The 16,551-nt window shown below is 36.6% G+C and overlaps 2 protein-coding genes across 2 annotated transcripts; one reads left to right on the forward strand and one right to left on the reverse strand.

Annotated features, from left to right (window-relative positions):
• Positions 1-640: 640 nt before the first annotated feature.
• On the reverse strand, positions 641-8,147 carry ccdc87 (coiled-coil domain containing 87). Its single transcript, XM_058773015.1, has 19 exons — positions 6,923-8,147; positions 6,683-6,834; positions 6,083-6,333; positions 5,813-5,957; positions 5,649-5,742; positions 4,698-4,777; positions 4,458-4,612; positions 4,240-4,360; positions 3,946-4,146; positions 3,343-3,462; positions 3,097-3,212; positions 2,878-3,007; positions 2,669-2,778; positions 2,312-2,427; positions 2,197-2,228; positions 1,820-1,984; positions 1,618-1,732; positions 1,346-1,488; positions 641-1,264 (listed from the first exon to the last, which is right to left on the reverse strand). The coding sequence occupies exons 1-19, from the start codon at positions 7,068-7,070 to the stop codon at positions 1,025-1,027; spliced, it is 2,634 nt and encodes an 877-aa protein (XP_058628998.1). The 5' UTR covers positions 7,071-8,147; the 3' UTR covers positions 641-1,024.
• Positions 8,148-8,276: 129 nt separating this feature from the next.
• On the forward strand, positions 8,277-16,455 carry irf5 (interferon regulatory factor 5). Its single transcript, XM_058773016.1, has 10 exons — positions 8,277-8,480; positions 10,109-10,220; positions 11,211-11,333; positions 11,993-12,179; positions 12,384-12,409; positions 12,536-12,563; positions 12,662-13,105; positions 13,905-14,294; positions 14,858-14,976; positions 16,027-16,455. Exons 2-10 carry the CDS (start codon positions 10,170-10,172, stop codon positions 16,213-16,215), a joined length of 1,557 nt encoding a protein of 518 aa, XP_058628999.1. The 5' UTR covers positions 8,277-8,480; positions 10,109-10,169; the 3' UTR covers positions 16,216-16,455.
• The last annotated feature ends 96 nt before the right edge of the window (positions 16,456-16,551 follow it).

Below are 16,551 nucleotides of genomic sequence, written 5' to 3' on the forward strand. Positions count from 1 at the left end.
ACTGGGAGTAAGTGAAACAACATAACTCAACAAAAAACAAAACAAACAAACAAAAAAGAGAGACAGAGAGAAAAGGTAATACATCATATTTAGAAACGTCTTATATATCCTATATAATCTTTATAAACAAAGAATGATTAGTTATCTAAAAAAGGTAATTGTTGCATATTAAATAGCAGAGTACAGTAATATTGTCACATAATATCTGTTACTATTCTGATATGTGTTGCAAGACAAGAAAGGACAGTGTATTTCCTGTGTCTAATATATATGTAAACAGATTTTTCAGTTAATAATTAAATAACAATTAATTTAAAATGATTATTTATCATTGGTAATTTCTACACTACATATAATTTTATATGTATGTACAGTGTAGCAGGGTTATAATATAGAATTAAAATGAAAACCACTAAAACATTTATGTTATTAAAAATAAGATAAACATTTAGTGACATGTAATAAAATGTCAAAAAAAATAAATAAACATTTTATTTTAGCTAGTTTAAAAGAATAAAAATGACAAAACCACACAACAAAATTACTAAAACTTTAAATTTAATATCGTAAATGTAAAATGAAAACAATAAAAATATTAATATTAAGAATTAATATTATATGATTATAAAATAACCCAACATGTATTTAATTCTCAATTATTTGTGGAGTTGATTACTTCACATTGATATTGTTAGTTCTATTTTATTTTTTTAACATGCAATTTGTGAAATATAGACACTGTAAAACAAAATGCTAATTTTCACACAAAATGGCTGTATGAAAAAATAAATGTATTTTTTTGCACACTTCATAACAATATCATTTCTGATTTTATTTCTAAGCTGCCAAAAAAGGATAAAGATATATAAAATAAATCATTAAAAAGCCAACTCCTTTTCAAAGTGTGAAAGTTCTTCAGCAAACTAGTAAGAATATATTAAACCAGTAATCAAAATCAAACAGGTCTATAAAACTGACAGATCTTGCTTTATTTGCAAGTGTTTGGACTACAATGGTATATTTTTTAGAGTTTACAGTGTTGCAATAATTGGCCATTTCTCTCACAGTGTGACAGAGGTTGTTCCTGGAGGGTTTGATGGTTGCCTAAGTGAAGCTCCTTGCTTTGGCTCAGAGGAGGAAGCCTTATAGGCAGAGCCATCCGTCCATCTACAAACATCTCCAGAGACTGGACCCGCCTTTCCTGCTGCAGCCAGTACAGCATCTCAGTACGATCCCAGCGCATCTTCTCTCTGTACGGCCGACCCTGTGACAACCAAAACAGCAGCGAAGATGTTAAACAGCGGTAGATAACCAATGGTGTGTAACCAAGCTTTGATGCACTCACCTTATAGCTGATGCTGTCATTGAAACGGGTTGTGATCTGGCCCATAGTCTTGGACAGTTCTTGGTCTACAACTGAAATCTGAGAGTTGAGCTTCTCCCTTTGACTTGCCTCTTCCATTCTAGCGATGGATGAACCATTATAACCTGTGTATTTGAAAAGAATCTGTATTAGAGTCTGTATTATTTGATTTGATTCACTTCGCAAGAATCTTTCTAAATCTAAATTGGCAAATTTCAAGTGTCAGAATTCATTATTCTGTGCCTCTGATGTACCTCGCTGGAAAAATCTGTTGGGGTCAGATGCCTCCCTCTCAAAGTCTTCCAACCTGGAGAGCAAGAGCTCCCTCTTCTGGATCAACCGAGCAGCCTGCTCCCATGCAGCAATTGCCTGAGGGCACAAACACATCCACGTGACAGCATAAATCCTGGATGATAATGATGGAAAGCCAGGAGAGTTCATTATCATTATCTGTACCTCCTGCAGATGGTCCCTGTATTCATGAGAGCTGTATTTGATGGCCATGTCTAGTCGCTGTCCTTCTGGCAGAAGTAGGGCGTTCCAGACCCTCTCCAGCCTGACCTGCATCTGTTCTCCATCCAGAAGTCCAGCAGCTGGACCTTCACCTTCCTCTCCTTCAGACTGAAGAACATCAATCAATCACGCAATCAGTCAGTCTATCTGTCGATCTTTCTGTCTGTCTATTATACAAAAAAGTGACTGTGAGCTTCAAACTTATTTCTGCTAAACAGAAGCATGTCCTAAAAATAACAGCGACATGACATGATCAACAGAGTAATCAGTGGAAAACAGAAGTGCTGTGTTAGATTATGAGGAAAGGAACATAAACTCACTGCATCTTGTATTTCCTCTTCTGGGTTTTTCTCTGAAACACAGATATTTTGGACACTAAATAACACATTTTCATAAATGTACCAGTATTTTGTTTTAAAGAAAACTATAACATGCCATCCAGTTCTGGTTCCCTTCCCAGTCCTCCCATCTCTATGGTGTTGATGTTCCAGAATCCAGGAACAAATTCTTGTTTCTGTCTCCTAAGTGAATTGAGCCTTTCCTGTTGCCTTCTGGAAGAGATGACGATCAGATAAAAATGAACTTTATATGAATAAAATAACAATATAATAAAATACAATAATTAATATGTTGGTGTTTAGCCATTTGTTGACTGCCACGGTATAAGAAGTCGAAAGCATGTGTCATAGATGTTCAACATTTTACATTAGTCATAGAGAATAAAATAGTGCAAGTCATCATGCATCATTCTCAGAGTAGATGTGGGAGGATGAACTAAAAAAAAAAACAGACCTTCTCCTTTCGTCTCTCTGCAGCTGAGCCAGCTTGTGTCTCTCTGCCTCTGCCTCATCGTCATCATCACTGTCATACAGGTGAAACAGCACTGACAGATAATCAGAGTCCTTCAAAACCAGGGCACAAATAACACAAGCACAATTGTTCAAGTTCATGAATATATTTAGCATTTATTTCCCGTAAACACACTCCTATTATAAACTAACCTGATTAGAAATGTAGTGAAGATAATCATCCATTGATAGTTGACACCTCCACCACTGAAACCAGGCTCTGTCCACTCGAGCGGTCGCATTCACAGGCCTCTTCCTGTTCGCAGCCCTCTCTGTTCTCTCTCTGCATTTATGCAAATCAATTCAATATTTTAGATATTTTGTGGTGTGAAAGAACCACAAATACACATTTAATAAGAAAGAAGTGAGCACCTGTGGGATATGCTGTATGGATTGGGCCTTCTGAGTGATGGGTTCATTAGTTGGTCATTAATCACTCTTTTTGGGCAGAATGTGACATTTTTCAGGGCAGGCTCAATCCTGGAGTCCTTTAAAAAGAATAAAAGCCGCTTTTAATATTCTCAACTTTATGATATGAGGATGTTGTTATATTTCACCTATAAGATATCTATATTTGAAAAATACCACAGCTAATCCCCAAGCCCTAAATCAACTTACCTCATCAAAGTTGAAATACTTTGTCGAAATACTTTTGGATAACTCTTCAAAGACTTTGCTTATATCCATTTTTTCTTCAACCAAGTTCTGATCCATCAGAGTGACCGATGCGTAATCAATCTAGAGTTTTAGAATTATTATGTAGATAAGTCCAATATAAGCCAAATTCTTATTCTGGAGGTCTGGATAAAATATATTAATATATACAAATATAAAAAAAGAAAATTAACTATATATATATATATATATATATATATATATATATATATATATATAAAGTGTTATACAAATAAATTGAGATAAAACAGAACTATTAAATGAAAAACTTAAAAATGTAATGTTTCCGTAAAAACGGAAATAAGCTGAATTACTAAAATTAAAACGAAAAACGAAATAAAATGAAAAAGAAAAACAGGCAAATAGAAATATATATAAAAAAAAACTAATTAAAAAAAATGACAAAACAAACCCCAACAAAACTACTAAAATCTGAAAATAAAAAAAACTGAAAATATAAAAATAAAAGCTCATTCAAAGCATTAATAAATACTAAAACAGTATATGACTAACACTAAAATAACACTGTTGATATCAGAGTTTTACCTCTTTAGTGAGGTCATTGTAGACCGGTGGGCACATGCGGAGTTTGATGGTCTCTGGGAGAACCCTATCGGACACTTGTGCCACTGCTGTGCGCATGATGTTTTGAGGAGAAAACGTCACACTGACCACATCTCCTTGTGGGTGCAGAGGTTTCTTCACAAGAACTTTGTGCTTCTTTGTTTCCTCCTCTTCCTCCATTTTCTAGAACGAAATGCCCTTCTTTAAAGTCTGATTTGCAGGTGGCAAAGGTCTTGCACATGATTCTGTCTGCAGTGAGTTTATTTCTGTAAGTACCTGTAGTTTTTGTTTGAGCCTTTGGAGTCTGCTGGAACTATAGCAGGTTAGGGATTCTATAAGCGAGCACAGATCCGTCTCACAGTTACCATCATCCTTGTACTCTCTCTCCTGTAATAATCTAAAAACATACCGCACATTTGAGTTTCAGTTCCCATTACTCTTACACACAGACACAGTGATTAGTATGTTGTAAGGGTACTTTATAACAACCCAACCTCTTCAGATCTTCCCCAGCACTGATGCATTTCTCCAGGCTGGAGGTAGGATCTGTGGACAATAGGACTAATGGGGATGGAGGTGGATTGGGTAGCCTTATCTCCAGCTCCTCCAGCAGTGTTTCTCTCTGTAGGTCAGGCATGGAATGACATCCCTAAGAGGGCGGAAGGAGAAATCGTCAAGGTTGATAGGCAACTGCCAATATGGAATTTGTGCAATGGAACTGATTAAAAAGTCACCTTTATTCTGACCAACCGGTTTTGAGGCGGACTCTGATCCTGCACTTGTTTCAGTATGTTGGACTTATTGGCTGTAGAACCTAGGCACATGCACAAATTACAGTATCCTGATGCCACATTCAGAATTATATCACTTTTAAAGGAAACTATGACTTGACCCAAAAATGAATATTCTGTCATCATTTTTTTATATTCTGACCCTCACGTCTTTACTGACCCTGTACGACTTTCTTTCTTCTGTGGAAATAAGATATCTTAAAGAATTTCGCTACTGTTTACAGCAGCGCTGTGTAGTAAATGATTAGAAGTAATTTGGAGTACATAATCAGTAATTAGTACAATATTTGTAATTAGATTCTATTAGATTTTAAAACACTCATATCAGACTACAGTTATTTTTTAATTGATTACAAGATTGCCTAATACACAACATTCCACACAGCATAAATTAAATATTTCAGCTTTTTTTGTTTTATTTTGATTGTGTTTATTTTAAAATGCAGTTCCTGCAATTTTTAGGAACAGGAATGTAGTAAATAACATTTTTGCTATTCTTTGCCATTTTTGATATTGTTTGCTGTTCTTTGTATTTTTTTGTATTATATTTTTCTCTATTTCTGTCTACATTTATGTCAATATTGTACAAGAATTTTGATGAATGAGTTAAGTCAAAAGTAATTTAATAGAAATCAAAAGGTAGTCTGATTATATTACCTAAAATGTGCAATGTACGAGATTATGTTCCTAACTACAATTTTTGTCATGTAAATTTGTATTCAGTAATGGACTACAATTTCTAAGTAATCTACCCAGCACTGGTTTTCTGTATAACGAACGTCAATGGATTCCAAAACAACACTGTACCCCTTTGACTGATTGTAAGGTCAGAAGTGACAGAATTTTCATTTTTGGGTAAACTATCCCTTTTTGTATCTGTGCATCTTCCCGTACGTTGTGTGTCTGTCTTATAGGTGATTGGCTCCAAGTTACAGGGCAGGAGGTCATACACACATTGCAGATCCAGCTCTCCGATTTTCTCCTGAATCTGTAAACACAGAAGTGAATTAAAATGACCTTAACGTCTCTCTTTACAACTTGCACACACACAAGCGCACCTCCTTGAGGTCATCCTCCACAGCTTTTTCCCATGATGTGGCTGTCACGGACCTCTCGTTGTTATGTGTAACAGCACTTTGTAACAGCCTTCGTGCATCCTTGATTCCTGAGACAATCCTGCATCTTATGGAGCGAACATTTAAGCTGTAAACAGAAACAGTCACAGTCACAATTTGCTATGAATAAGTAATGTCATGCTATATGTCACCACACTGTGTGATCAAACCAGTTTATGTCAATGCAATCTAGGTAAAAAGAGTCACACTCACAGACTAGTGCAGTCAATAGCGAGCTGAGCTGCCACCCTGCTGCTGTTGATATGATTGCTGAAGACGCCTCGCCGCCTCAGAGTCTCCATCAGGTGCAAGGATTGCAGAAACAGCTGCTCACAGATGTGCAGCACCTCACTGAAGGTCTGGCAGTTCAGCTGCACTTTCTCTTCCCGGGTCAGCGTGGTGTCCACAGACGGGGTTTTCAGGTCTTGCCAGATCAGACTCAGCTCAGAGGTCAACACTGCAGTCTGAATGTCAAAAGCAAACAGAAAAGGGATATATCATGCAAACTCATTCAAACATCAATTCATAATTCTGAGAGCATTTTAGGTTTGCTATTGACTGCATAAACATTTACTGTACAACTATACATGTTTGATTTGGCTTAATTATTTTTTTTTTTTCAAATAAATTGAAATGTTAAATGCTGCTCTTTCAAGATTTCTATTCATCAAAGAATCCTGAAAACAAAATGTATCACAGTTTGGACAAAAAATAAATAAGTAGCATAACTGTTTTAAACATTGATATTGCACAGTTCAAAATGCTTCAGACAACGTTTGAAATTTTTATTTACAGCATCTATTTGAGACTGACCAGAGACTGTCTGTCTTCACAGCTGATGGAGTAATGCTGTGATTTCTGGGTGATTCTCTCCTGCAGTTGTTTGCACAACTGTGTCAAAGAGGTCGGAGTGCTGCTATTCTTCTTATAAGCTGAAAACGCTGATTTCACCTCCTTAGACCTGTCTGAAGACGAATTTATAAACCAGCAAAAATGTAAGATTGATGTCAAAACTACAAGAATGAACTACTAGCCTGTGAAGAAAGTACTAACCTGTCATCCTGTCAAAATTGACATCCATGTGGCAGAGTTGTGAAAGAGGTCTCAGAAAGCTCTGAATCTCTTGATTGTGGACCATCATTTGGAGGTCCTCACATTTGATGTGCTCACAAACCTGTGCGCTTGATATTTCCCAATTCATTCCCCAAACATTGCATTACAGAAATGTACTAAGCTATGTAATTAAATCAGCTGCGAAGTTTGACATTATGTATTTAAGCTTCAAAAGCCTACTCATGCCAAATAAAAATGAAAAATAACTTCTGGGCTCCACAAAAAAACTAACTTTTCAGCATTCATTCAGCAACATTTAAGGTGCAAAAATTAATCCCTGCCGTCTTTTCAAGTTTAAACCTGCTGCAAATCAACATCACAACACTGAATGTGAATGTGACCTGATTTGTGTCACAATAATATGAGTAAACTTTAAAATTACAGTTCACAGGATTTAAAAACACTGTTTGTACATAGGCTATTGTGTACGATCGTTTGAAGATTAAAAGCAAGATCGTTACAAAATAATAATAATAATAATAATAACTTATCCAATGTAATAAAGCGACCGAATAGTTCCGCATGAACGCCGTAATCCTAAAACAATTCAAGTTGCCCTGGAAACCCCGGCAGGTCACGCACGACGTCATTGCGCAACTTTGGAATTGACGCCGTATTATATAAAGGCATTATTAATATGTTTTTCACTTTTTTGTTCATTTTAAACACTCTCCAATAAACTGTAAACGAAAAATAGTTTTTAACTAGCATGAAGTTATAAAACTGCATGCACAATAATAATTATTTAAAAAAATAATAATAATAACAAAACTGTTCAGTCTTGATAACAAAACAAAAAACAAAGTAGGCTCATACGGAAATCTACACTTCTATGCTAGTCTAATACATGGTGTACATCTACAAATACCAAAAGTGACAGAACCCACCTAATGAATAAATAAACGTACTACAAGTCTAAATACCTCTAAGAATACTAAATATAACCTAAGAACAATCTTGTTAAATGAGCAGTTGCTTTCTGTATTTATGCCAAATGGTATATTTGATGAATATTTACGCTTCAGAAATTAATTTTCTTCACAAATGTGATACATCAAATTTCACAACAAAACAGCACAATATGACCAAAAACAGGCGTTATGCTTTATTTTGTCTAATAAAATGCACTGACATTTTCTTATTGCATTTAGCTACACACTAAAACACAAACAGAGTGTAGATGGGTCACAGTCAGTGCATGTATGAAAAATGAAACCCACACCACTTCCGTTTACATTAGCCCCTGTCATCCGGAAGGGTGGTACCTGTTTAACTTCTGCAAATAGTACGTCTTCTGTCGTCTCATGCCTGTGAAAAAAAACAACATGGATATGAGAGAGTCCTGCTGGAGAGCTGCGATCAGTCAGTCCTCGGCCATTTGATCCGCTGGAGCTGAAAGGACGCACAGACGCGGATCTAAACTCACCTGATCCATATGTGTGCGTCAGGTAAACGCTGAACCGAGCTCGAGTCACCGTCTGGACACTTTTCAGTGCAGGTAAGTGATTTTAAGTTCGTTAAACCGTTTGCAAACGTTACAGAGCATGAAATCTTGAGGGTTTTGTCGTATTAACTTGGCTTCGGAAGCTCTGGGCGCGTTATTTACGGACAGGTGGGAATTAAATGGGCGTTTTGGCTACATTGTGGCTTCTTGAGTAATAGGCAATTGTGTGTGTTAGCATGTTACTAATTTTAAAATAACAAGATGCTTCTCAATATCCAACAGTACAGCCCTCTTTTGCTTATATTTTGAATCTAAAGTTTAAAAAAGTTCATTTTTTGCATACAGTTGACCTCATTACTAAATTCTAAAACAAAATATAGAAGTAAATGAAATAAAGTTAAAATTATATATATATATATATATATATATATATATATATATATATATATATATATATATATATATATATATATATATATATATATTAGGACGTGACAGTGGAGAGAAATTAAATAATACTAAGTGAAGTTTATTTTTATTAAAATATCTAAAGAGAAATTGGGTGATTAAACATCGTGTAAAAAAAAAAACAAACTGCCGAGGTTATATAATAGAATTATTTATATTTGCTTTTGACTTGACTTAATTGAACTCAAATGTTGAGTAAATACTAATGCATCAATAAATAAATAAAATAGATCCACTGTTTCCCAGAAGTTTCTCAAAACATAATTTATATGACTCGACATAAAGTTTCTTATGGATGAACAAAAATAAAAGCAGCTCCTCTAGGGACCTTCACACATGCAATGCGATCCCTTCATTATTAACAATATATGCATATGTTTAGAAAGCGAAGAACTACGTTTGTACGTTACCTAAAGGTAACACAGTGCAACAACAGAGGGTTAAAGTAACTAAAATAGGGAACACCGAACATAATTTTTATTTACGTACCCCACCTACTTCTCCATCCTAAACTAAAATTACTCTTAGCATTTGGTGAATATTGTTCCTCTTGCAAATTCATAATGAATTTAGTAGTATTTAGAACTTCCTTTATGGGAGTGCAATATCAAGACGCCATTTAAAACTCATTGAAAATATTAAAAGTCTCTCGACTCAAGTCAGAATCAGAAGGATTGGCCTCAAGTTTCACAGCCTCTTTTTCATTTCTGCAGAAGTCACAGCCGTCATGAAAACAAGTTAAAATGTATTTTCAGTGCAGACAGCACTAAAGGTGGCGTTCACGCTTGGCTGTCATTGTGCTCAGTCATGTTGTCGTTTATTTACAGAGGTAACATGACCTCCCTGCTACTGAGCTTTTTAAACTGAATACCCACATGTTTTCTATTTTCCCACGAGCACCTGCTTTGATAGCAGCGATTTGAGGACTTGGCAGAGGCCTGAAGGTTCACATCTTGTCACAATTTGTCATTGTGCTGCTTTTGTGTTTTCAAGACTTATTCAACCTTTTACCCTAGAATTGTGCGGAGTGTTACTTTTGTTGGGGTTTTTTTTTTTTTTTTTCTCCAGCTTATCCATCTCCACAACTCTCTTTGGGTAGATTTTGCAGATTCAGCTTATGATTAAGTTCCTCTCTGATAGTTGCCAATCTCCAGACTAAATCATCTGTCAACAATATAACTATTCCTCTTTTTTTTGCCCCATTACGATAATAGCTGACCAAAAGAACAGTATTCACCATTACTACTTCCTCCAAAGCCCTCGTTTTCCAGTACCATGAGTGGTCAACCACGGAGGATCCGTCTGAAGCCATGGCTGCTGGCCCAGGTGAATTGTCATTTACTATGCACACTATAATTTTAAAGAACATTTCTGAAGACAATACAAAAACAGAGACATTTAAAGAGGTCGTTCACCCAAAATTGAAAGTTTACTCGCCCGTGACATTCCAAGTGAAAGTGAACGATGACCATGTGCTGTCAAACTCTATAAATGACCAAAAAGCACGATAAAAGTAGTTTTATGATGTTGGTTATGCCACATGCATCGATCCTCACATCAGGCGATGAATCATGACACAGCGTTTTTAAAATATGTGCATATGCAAATGATATTGAGTGCTACAGCAGATGGAAAGGTTTTCAGCGAATAACGACTTAAATTTCAGTCTTTTCCATGAGAAAACTTGAAATATAGCACAAAGGTTGGAATGATAATTTTAAGTTATTTTAAAGTTGTATATTTAGCATTGTTTGCTGAACTTTTGTGGGCGAAATCCAGTGATTCCAATAGGGATTGCGCAATTGGAAGTTTTGCATGAAGTCTAAAGATTTTCAGATTTCGCGACAGGTTCAAGTTGGTCAGTTAAATTTGCTGTTGACCAGCTGCCTGGTTTGAAAGTGACTTCTGTGTGAGTTGTGATTTCATATGTGGCTACACTTTTGACAATTGAAATTTTTTTTCTTTTTTTTGCTATTTTCTGTCATTATTGGAACTTGAATAGCCGTTGGTCACTGCATGCTTTCGGTGTAACAAAAGAACAGTTTTACTTAATTTTTAAAAAAATATTTCAGTAATATAACCTTGTCAAATAAATTTCTGAACCTACCAAGAAACACTTCATCAATGCTTCGATCTTCAAAGATAAAAATATATCATTGATATCAGTGTCCAGCTGCCATCTTGCTTTCATCCATATAGCACTTCCAGATATAAGCATCTAAAATGGAAGCAAAACTAAGGGAGGAATATTATTTGAAATCTTGGCATCCTGAGCTTGTTCTACATTAGTAAAGTAAACATTTCTCACCCTGCCAGATTAACAGTGGGAAATACCCAGGACTACACTGGCTCAATCAAGAACGCAGACTGTTCCGGATCCCATGGAGACATGCCACCCGCCATATGCCTACCCTGGAGGAGGAGAACACTATATTTAAGGTGAATAATATGGTTTTGCCATCACCCATGCTGCTTTTGTAACCTTTTTTTGTATAAATTGAAGTAGTATTTCCCCATACAAGATTTTAGATTCAACACCAACCCAAGCCTCCTATATCTATTTTTTTACTCCTATACTCTTTCTGTTCTAAAGTTAGCACTGGGGGATTTCACTGTCTTGTAGATCACTGAGCCATTAAATGTCTGCATTTACAAGTTCTAGTTGTGTTACTAGGACCATCTTTTTAGTACTTTTGCAACCAACTTTAGAGAACTAAAAATGTTTCAATTCCACTTGACTTCACTGTGGCAAGATTTTAGGGGAAGTCAAGAAAAGTTTATAACCACGAGGTTAAAGACTTTGCAAATTCAAAATTAGTTTTGTGACTGTTAGAACTCCAAGGAGGCATTTTTAATCAAGTGTATTTTGACAGACTTCACATTTAGCAGATGTATGCTTTAAAATTTTGTTTTTCGATTTTTAAAAACACATAAAAAATATTGACGACTTATCCTGCACTACATTGATTCCCCCATCAAATACTAGAATAGGAATAACTAAAGCTCATTGTCTGTTTAAAAAAGAAAGGGACAAGTCATGTGTCTAGATATTTCCCACAAGCATTCTTCCAGTCTGTTTTACTCCTTTTGCTCTGCAGGCTTGGGCTCTGGAAACAGGCAAGTACCAAGAAGGAGTAGATGACCCAGATCCAGCCAAATGGAAGGCCAACCTCCGCTGTGCCCTAAACAAAAGCCGAGAGTTCGGACTCCACTACGATGGCACTAAGGACACCCCCGTCCAGCCTTATAAGATCTATGAGGTGTGCGACCAGTCAGTCAATGGAGGTAAGGACCGGGAACGCATGCCTACAAACCAGTAACATGGTATACTCGCTGAAACAATGCTGTTTGCTCTTAAGCTCTAAATTTCTTAGCTCCGATTATTCAATATATCCCACCACAATTTCTTAAGTAGGAAATACAAATTCAGAAATGAAGCGATAAAAGCTGGACAAGCCAAAAAATAATCTATTCTTTGGTTGATTTTAGATGCTGGAGATGATGAGGAAGAGGAGGTAAGTTCTGAAGAGCATTGAGTGTAGAAGAATAGCTTGAATAACTGCAAGTTGAAAGAAGTAAATAAAATCAACACAATTTTCGCCACTGTCTTCAAATAATAATTTTTATTTTTTGCATTTCAGCTACAAAACTTTGTCAAACTCTCCATTGGTAAGATTTCAAAGTAGATGATGTTTGGAATAAATTACTAATGATAATATATACATACAGTAATCATTTATTTATTTATTTTGCATTGTGCTTGACAGACCCTTCCAGCTACTCCTATCCTCCTAGAGTCGATGTTCCGTTCACCTCTTCTATTGCCGACGGCTATAATCCCACCCACCATAACCCTCCAATGAACCTCTTAGGAGAAGTTGTCCACAATAACCCCAGTGGAGGTGCTTCTATGACCTCTCACCTCTCCCAGCCCAGCACTGGACCTTCGGCTGGTTCTTTGGCTGAATTTCCCAGTCACAGGGCTATCAAAGTTGAGCAGACGCCATATCCCGTTCATGGCGGGGGACTTCCGAATGGTCTGGGAATGGGGACTGGAGTCATACCACCTCCTGGTCTTCAAGATGTAGTCACTCATTCTGTAGGCCCTCCAGCCATAGTGGACAGCCCAATGCAAGAGGTGCCAGCTCAAGTGGAGAACCAGGTTCATCCCTGCATCTCAGAGTTGCTGAGCAGTCCGCACATGTTACCCTGTAAGCCTCTAATGCCTTGTTCTTCTAGATTAATGTTGCGGTTTATGATACCTAAATTACAGAAAAAAACATTGTCCCACCCGTTCACTTTGAGTAATGCTGATGTTAAATGACTTTGCAAGAGGTGTGTATAGAGCCACTACAAACAAAATATAGTGCACACCTTAACTGTATTATGAAATTATGAAAATTTCAGTTGTTAGACTGGTAATCTGTTATTAAAGAAAATGTTCATCTAAAAATGAAAGGTCTGTCATCATTCACTCTTTTGTAATTCCATAGACTACGAAAGGAGAATGTTAGGCTGGATGTTCATGCAGCTCTTTTCCATACAATGAAAGTAAATGGTGACCAAAATTCTGCCAAAAAAGTCAAAAATGTATCAAAAGATTTGTCCAAATGACTTCCAAATGCACCAAATTTCAAGCCTTAAGAAATCATACAATAGAATTGTGAGTGGAATTTGACATTCAAACGTCAGTTATGCTATTTGAATATGTGCTTTTGCAAATTCGACACATCATGCTCCGTTAAAAGAACCATTGATATTTGACATCAACATTTTCGGTGATCAATATAAATGTATATTTGTTTCTCTCACAAACTTGTTGTATAACTACAGAAGTCTTGTATGGACCACTTTTATAATGCCTTTGGTAATTTTATATCACTTTCTCACCATTCACTTTTGTTGAATGGAAAATAGCAGCATTCTACTAAACATCTCTTTTTGAAACGACCAAGAAACAGTGGTGAGTAAATGACAATAAAATGTTCCTTATTGTTTTCTCTTCTCTAGTGACTGATCTGGATATCAAGTTCCAGTACAGGGGTCGGGCAGCTGCTTCTTTGACCGTCAGTAACCCTCAGGGTTGTAGACTTTACTACGGTAACCTGGCTCCCACACCAGAGCAAGTAGAGCTGTTCGGTCCGGTAACACTGCAGCAGGTGCTGTTTCCTGGAACCGCAGAGGTCCAGAACGAGAAGCAGAGGTTCTACACTGATCATCTGCTGGATGTGATGGACCGAGGGCTGATTTTGGAGATCAGGGGACAAGATATCTATGCCATCAGGCTGTGCCAGTGTAAAGTGTTCTGGTCTGGGCCAGGTGTGCCCGAGCAGGGTCCGCCCAATCCAATGGAAAGAGAGATGAAGATCAGGGTCTTCAGTCTGAACAACTTCCTTCAGGGTAAGAGGAATCAGTCTTGAATTTCAATAATTACAATCGAATTTACTGTGACTGCATTAGAGCACTGACAAACAATTGAGCACATATGAGACAGGGCTGGGATTCATAACTGACAACCCCTGGATTTTCTTTGAGTCTCAAGTTTCAGAGTTTGGAAGAATTATTTTATTTACACCTTTATGCATTTTATGTACTGTTAATGAAGAACAGCTTTAAAACTTGACAGACATGTAACTGATTTATGAGGTGACCAAACGTTCACATCCATTCTCTATGGCAGCGCAACAATGTTAAAATACATAGACCACCAATTAAAACTTTATTTAGTTGCGTTAATTCTACAGAAGCTTCCTGTCTTTTCTGGGAAGTGAAAAAGAGAAAATATAAAATTGCCCAACACATCCATTTTATTCTGTAGGCTATAAAAAACACTTCCGAACTCACACGCAGGAATTTTCTCAGGAGACGTCAAATGTGCATATGATCGGCTGGGATAATTTTGTAGATTTGCTATGTAAAAGATTCACTCTAATAAAATGGCTGTTTTGTTTTTTTCTTCTCAGATCTCATTTTGTATCAGAAAGGAGAGACGCCCACTCCACCACCCTTTGAGATCTACTTCTGCTTCGGTGAGGACTGGCCAGACAGGAAGCCCAAGGAGAAAAAGCTCATCATTGTCCAGGTTTGGAGATGAAATCCATGTTAATTGGTTTACTTTACAGTACAGTGCAAAGACTCTATTTAGTTGTTTATGGTGTGCTACATCGCTTATTCAAGTTGTTAGCAATGACGCACACGGTTATATTCACAACATAGCACAGCTACAACTAGGTGAACTAGTGTCATGTCAGATATATTATTATTATTATATAGTGTATTTTAGCAAATCAGCATCTAGAACCAGAGCTGTTTTATGATTTAGTATAGTTTGCTATGTTGCATTGTTAGCAACGATGCACAAGCTATAACTAGGTTAACAGGTGTTTGCCATTATAGCTGTTACTATGTAGTGCATTTTAGCCAATCATCATCTAGAACCAGAGCTATTTTTTAATTTAACATTCTTCACAACTAGCAAGCCATGCTAGATTGCTAAATTCCATTGTTAGCAACAATGCACTGTTATAACAAGGCGAATGGATGTTTGATGTCAAATATATTACTGTATAGTGTATTATAGCTAATCAGTACCCAGAAACAGTTTCATAATATAATGTTCGTAACAGCTAACAGAACCATGCTAAATTGCGTTGTTAGCACCGATGCATAGATATAACTAGGCAAACAGGTGTTTAATATCATATGTTACTATATAGTGTAGGCTATTTTAACCAATCAGCATCCAGAACCAGAGCTATATTTTGTATAGCAAACCATGTGGTGTCAGCAATAATGTGCAGCATTGTATTCAGAATATAACCTATCTGCTATAACTAGGTAGGCAAACTTTTTTCAAGTCACAGCTGTTATTATATAATGTTTATTAGGACCATTCTTATATTAGCATTATTTACCATGTTAGCAGGAACGTGCAGCATTGTGTTGTTCACATTATAGCACAACTATAACTAGATGAACAGATGTTGTATTTTAGCCAATAAGCATCCAGAACTAAATTTATTTCAAAATGTAACAATTTTCAAACCTAGCATAATTGCTTTAGCAAAATAAACTTGGTTTAATAATAAACAGCATCTGCTAAAACCTGCCTCTTTTTGTTTTCTTTATCCAGGTTGTTCCAGTTGTTGCAAGAATCCTTACAGAGATGTTTTCAGGCGAGCTTTCGTGGTCGACAGACAGCATTCGGTTGCAGATCTCCAACCCTGACCTGAAGGACCAAACAGTGGAGCAGTTCAAAGAGCTCCACAGACTTTTGCAGAGTCAAAATGCGCACCCCACCTGGGCTCAAAACATCCACTAACTGAAAGAGGAATCAATTTTCTTCCTTTACAAAAACACCATCTTGTTAATTACCTGCTCAGAATTTGAGGTCCTTTTGAACACTGGAATATATAGGTGCCCTCTCTGATGCCATACTGAAAACATTTCCATTGGAGACCAAACTTGACATTTCTTTTCCCACATTTTTTTGTTGTTGTCTTCATGTAAACTTGTCTTTTAAAATGTTGTATTTCAATAAATGCCATTGCAGTATTTTAAATGGTTGCTGGCATGATCAGGTTACCACAGTATGATTGATCCATGAACGTTTGAGCAATGTTAGTACAACTCTGACCCTGTAATAAGCTGTCACTCA

The sequence above is a fragment of the Onychostoma macrolepis genome, chromosome 04, assembly GCF_012432095.1.
Source record: "Onychostoma macrolepis isolate SWU-2019 chromosome 04, ASM1243209v1, whole genome shotgun sequence".
Taxonomy (NCBI): domain Eukaryota; kingdom Metazoa; phylum Chordata; class Actinopteri; order Cypriniformes; family Cyprinidae; genus Onychostoma; species Onychostoma macrolepis.

Excerpts from the sequence above, each read along its gene's own strand:
- ccdc87 (XM_058773015.1), bottom strand. The coding sequence starts at position 7,070 with ATGAATTGGGAAATATCAAGCGCACAGGTTTGTGAGCACATCAAATGT. Across the intron at positions 2,229-2,311 it reads AAGGGAACCAGAACTGGATG|AGAAAAACCCAGAAGAGGAA; the intron begins GCATGTTATAGT and ends TCTGTGTTTCAG. Across the intron at positions 1,733-1,819 it reads ACAGGGACCATCTGCAGGAG|GCAATTGCTGCATGGGAGCA; the intron begins GTACAGATAATG and ends TTGTGCCCTCAG.
- irf5 (XM_058773016.1), top strand. The coding sequence starts at position 10,170 with ATGAGTGGTCAACCACGGAGGATCCGTCTGAAGCCATGGCTGCTGGCC. Across the intron at positions 12,180-12,383 it reads CGACCAGTCAGTCAATGGAG|ATGCTGGAGATGATGAGGAA; the intron begins GTAAGGACCGGG and ends GGTTGATTTTAG. Across the intron at positions 12,410-12,535 it reads GAGATGATGAGGAAGAGGAG|CTACAAAACTTTGTCAAACT; the intron begins GTAAGTTCTGAA and ends TTTGCATTTCAG.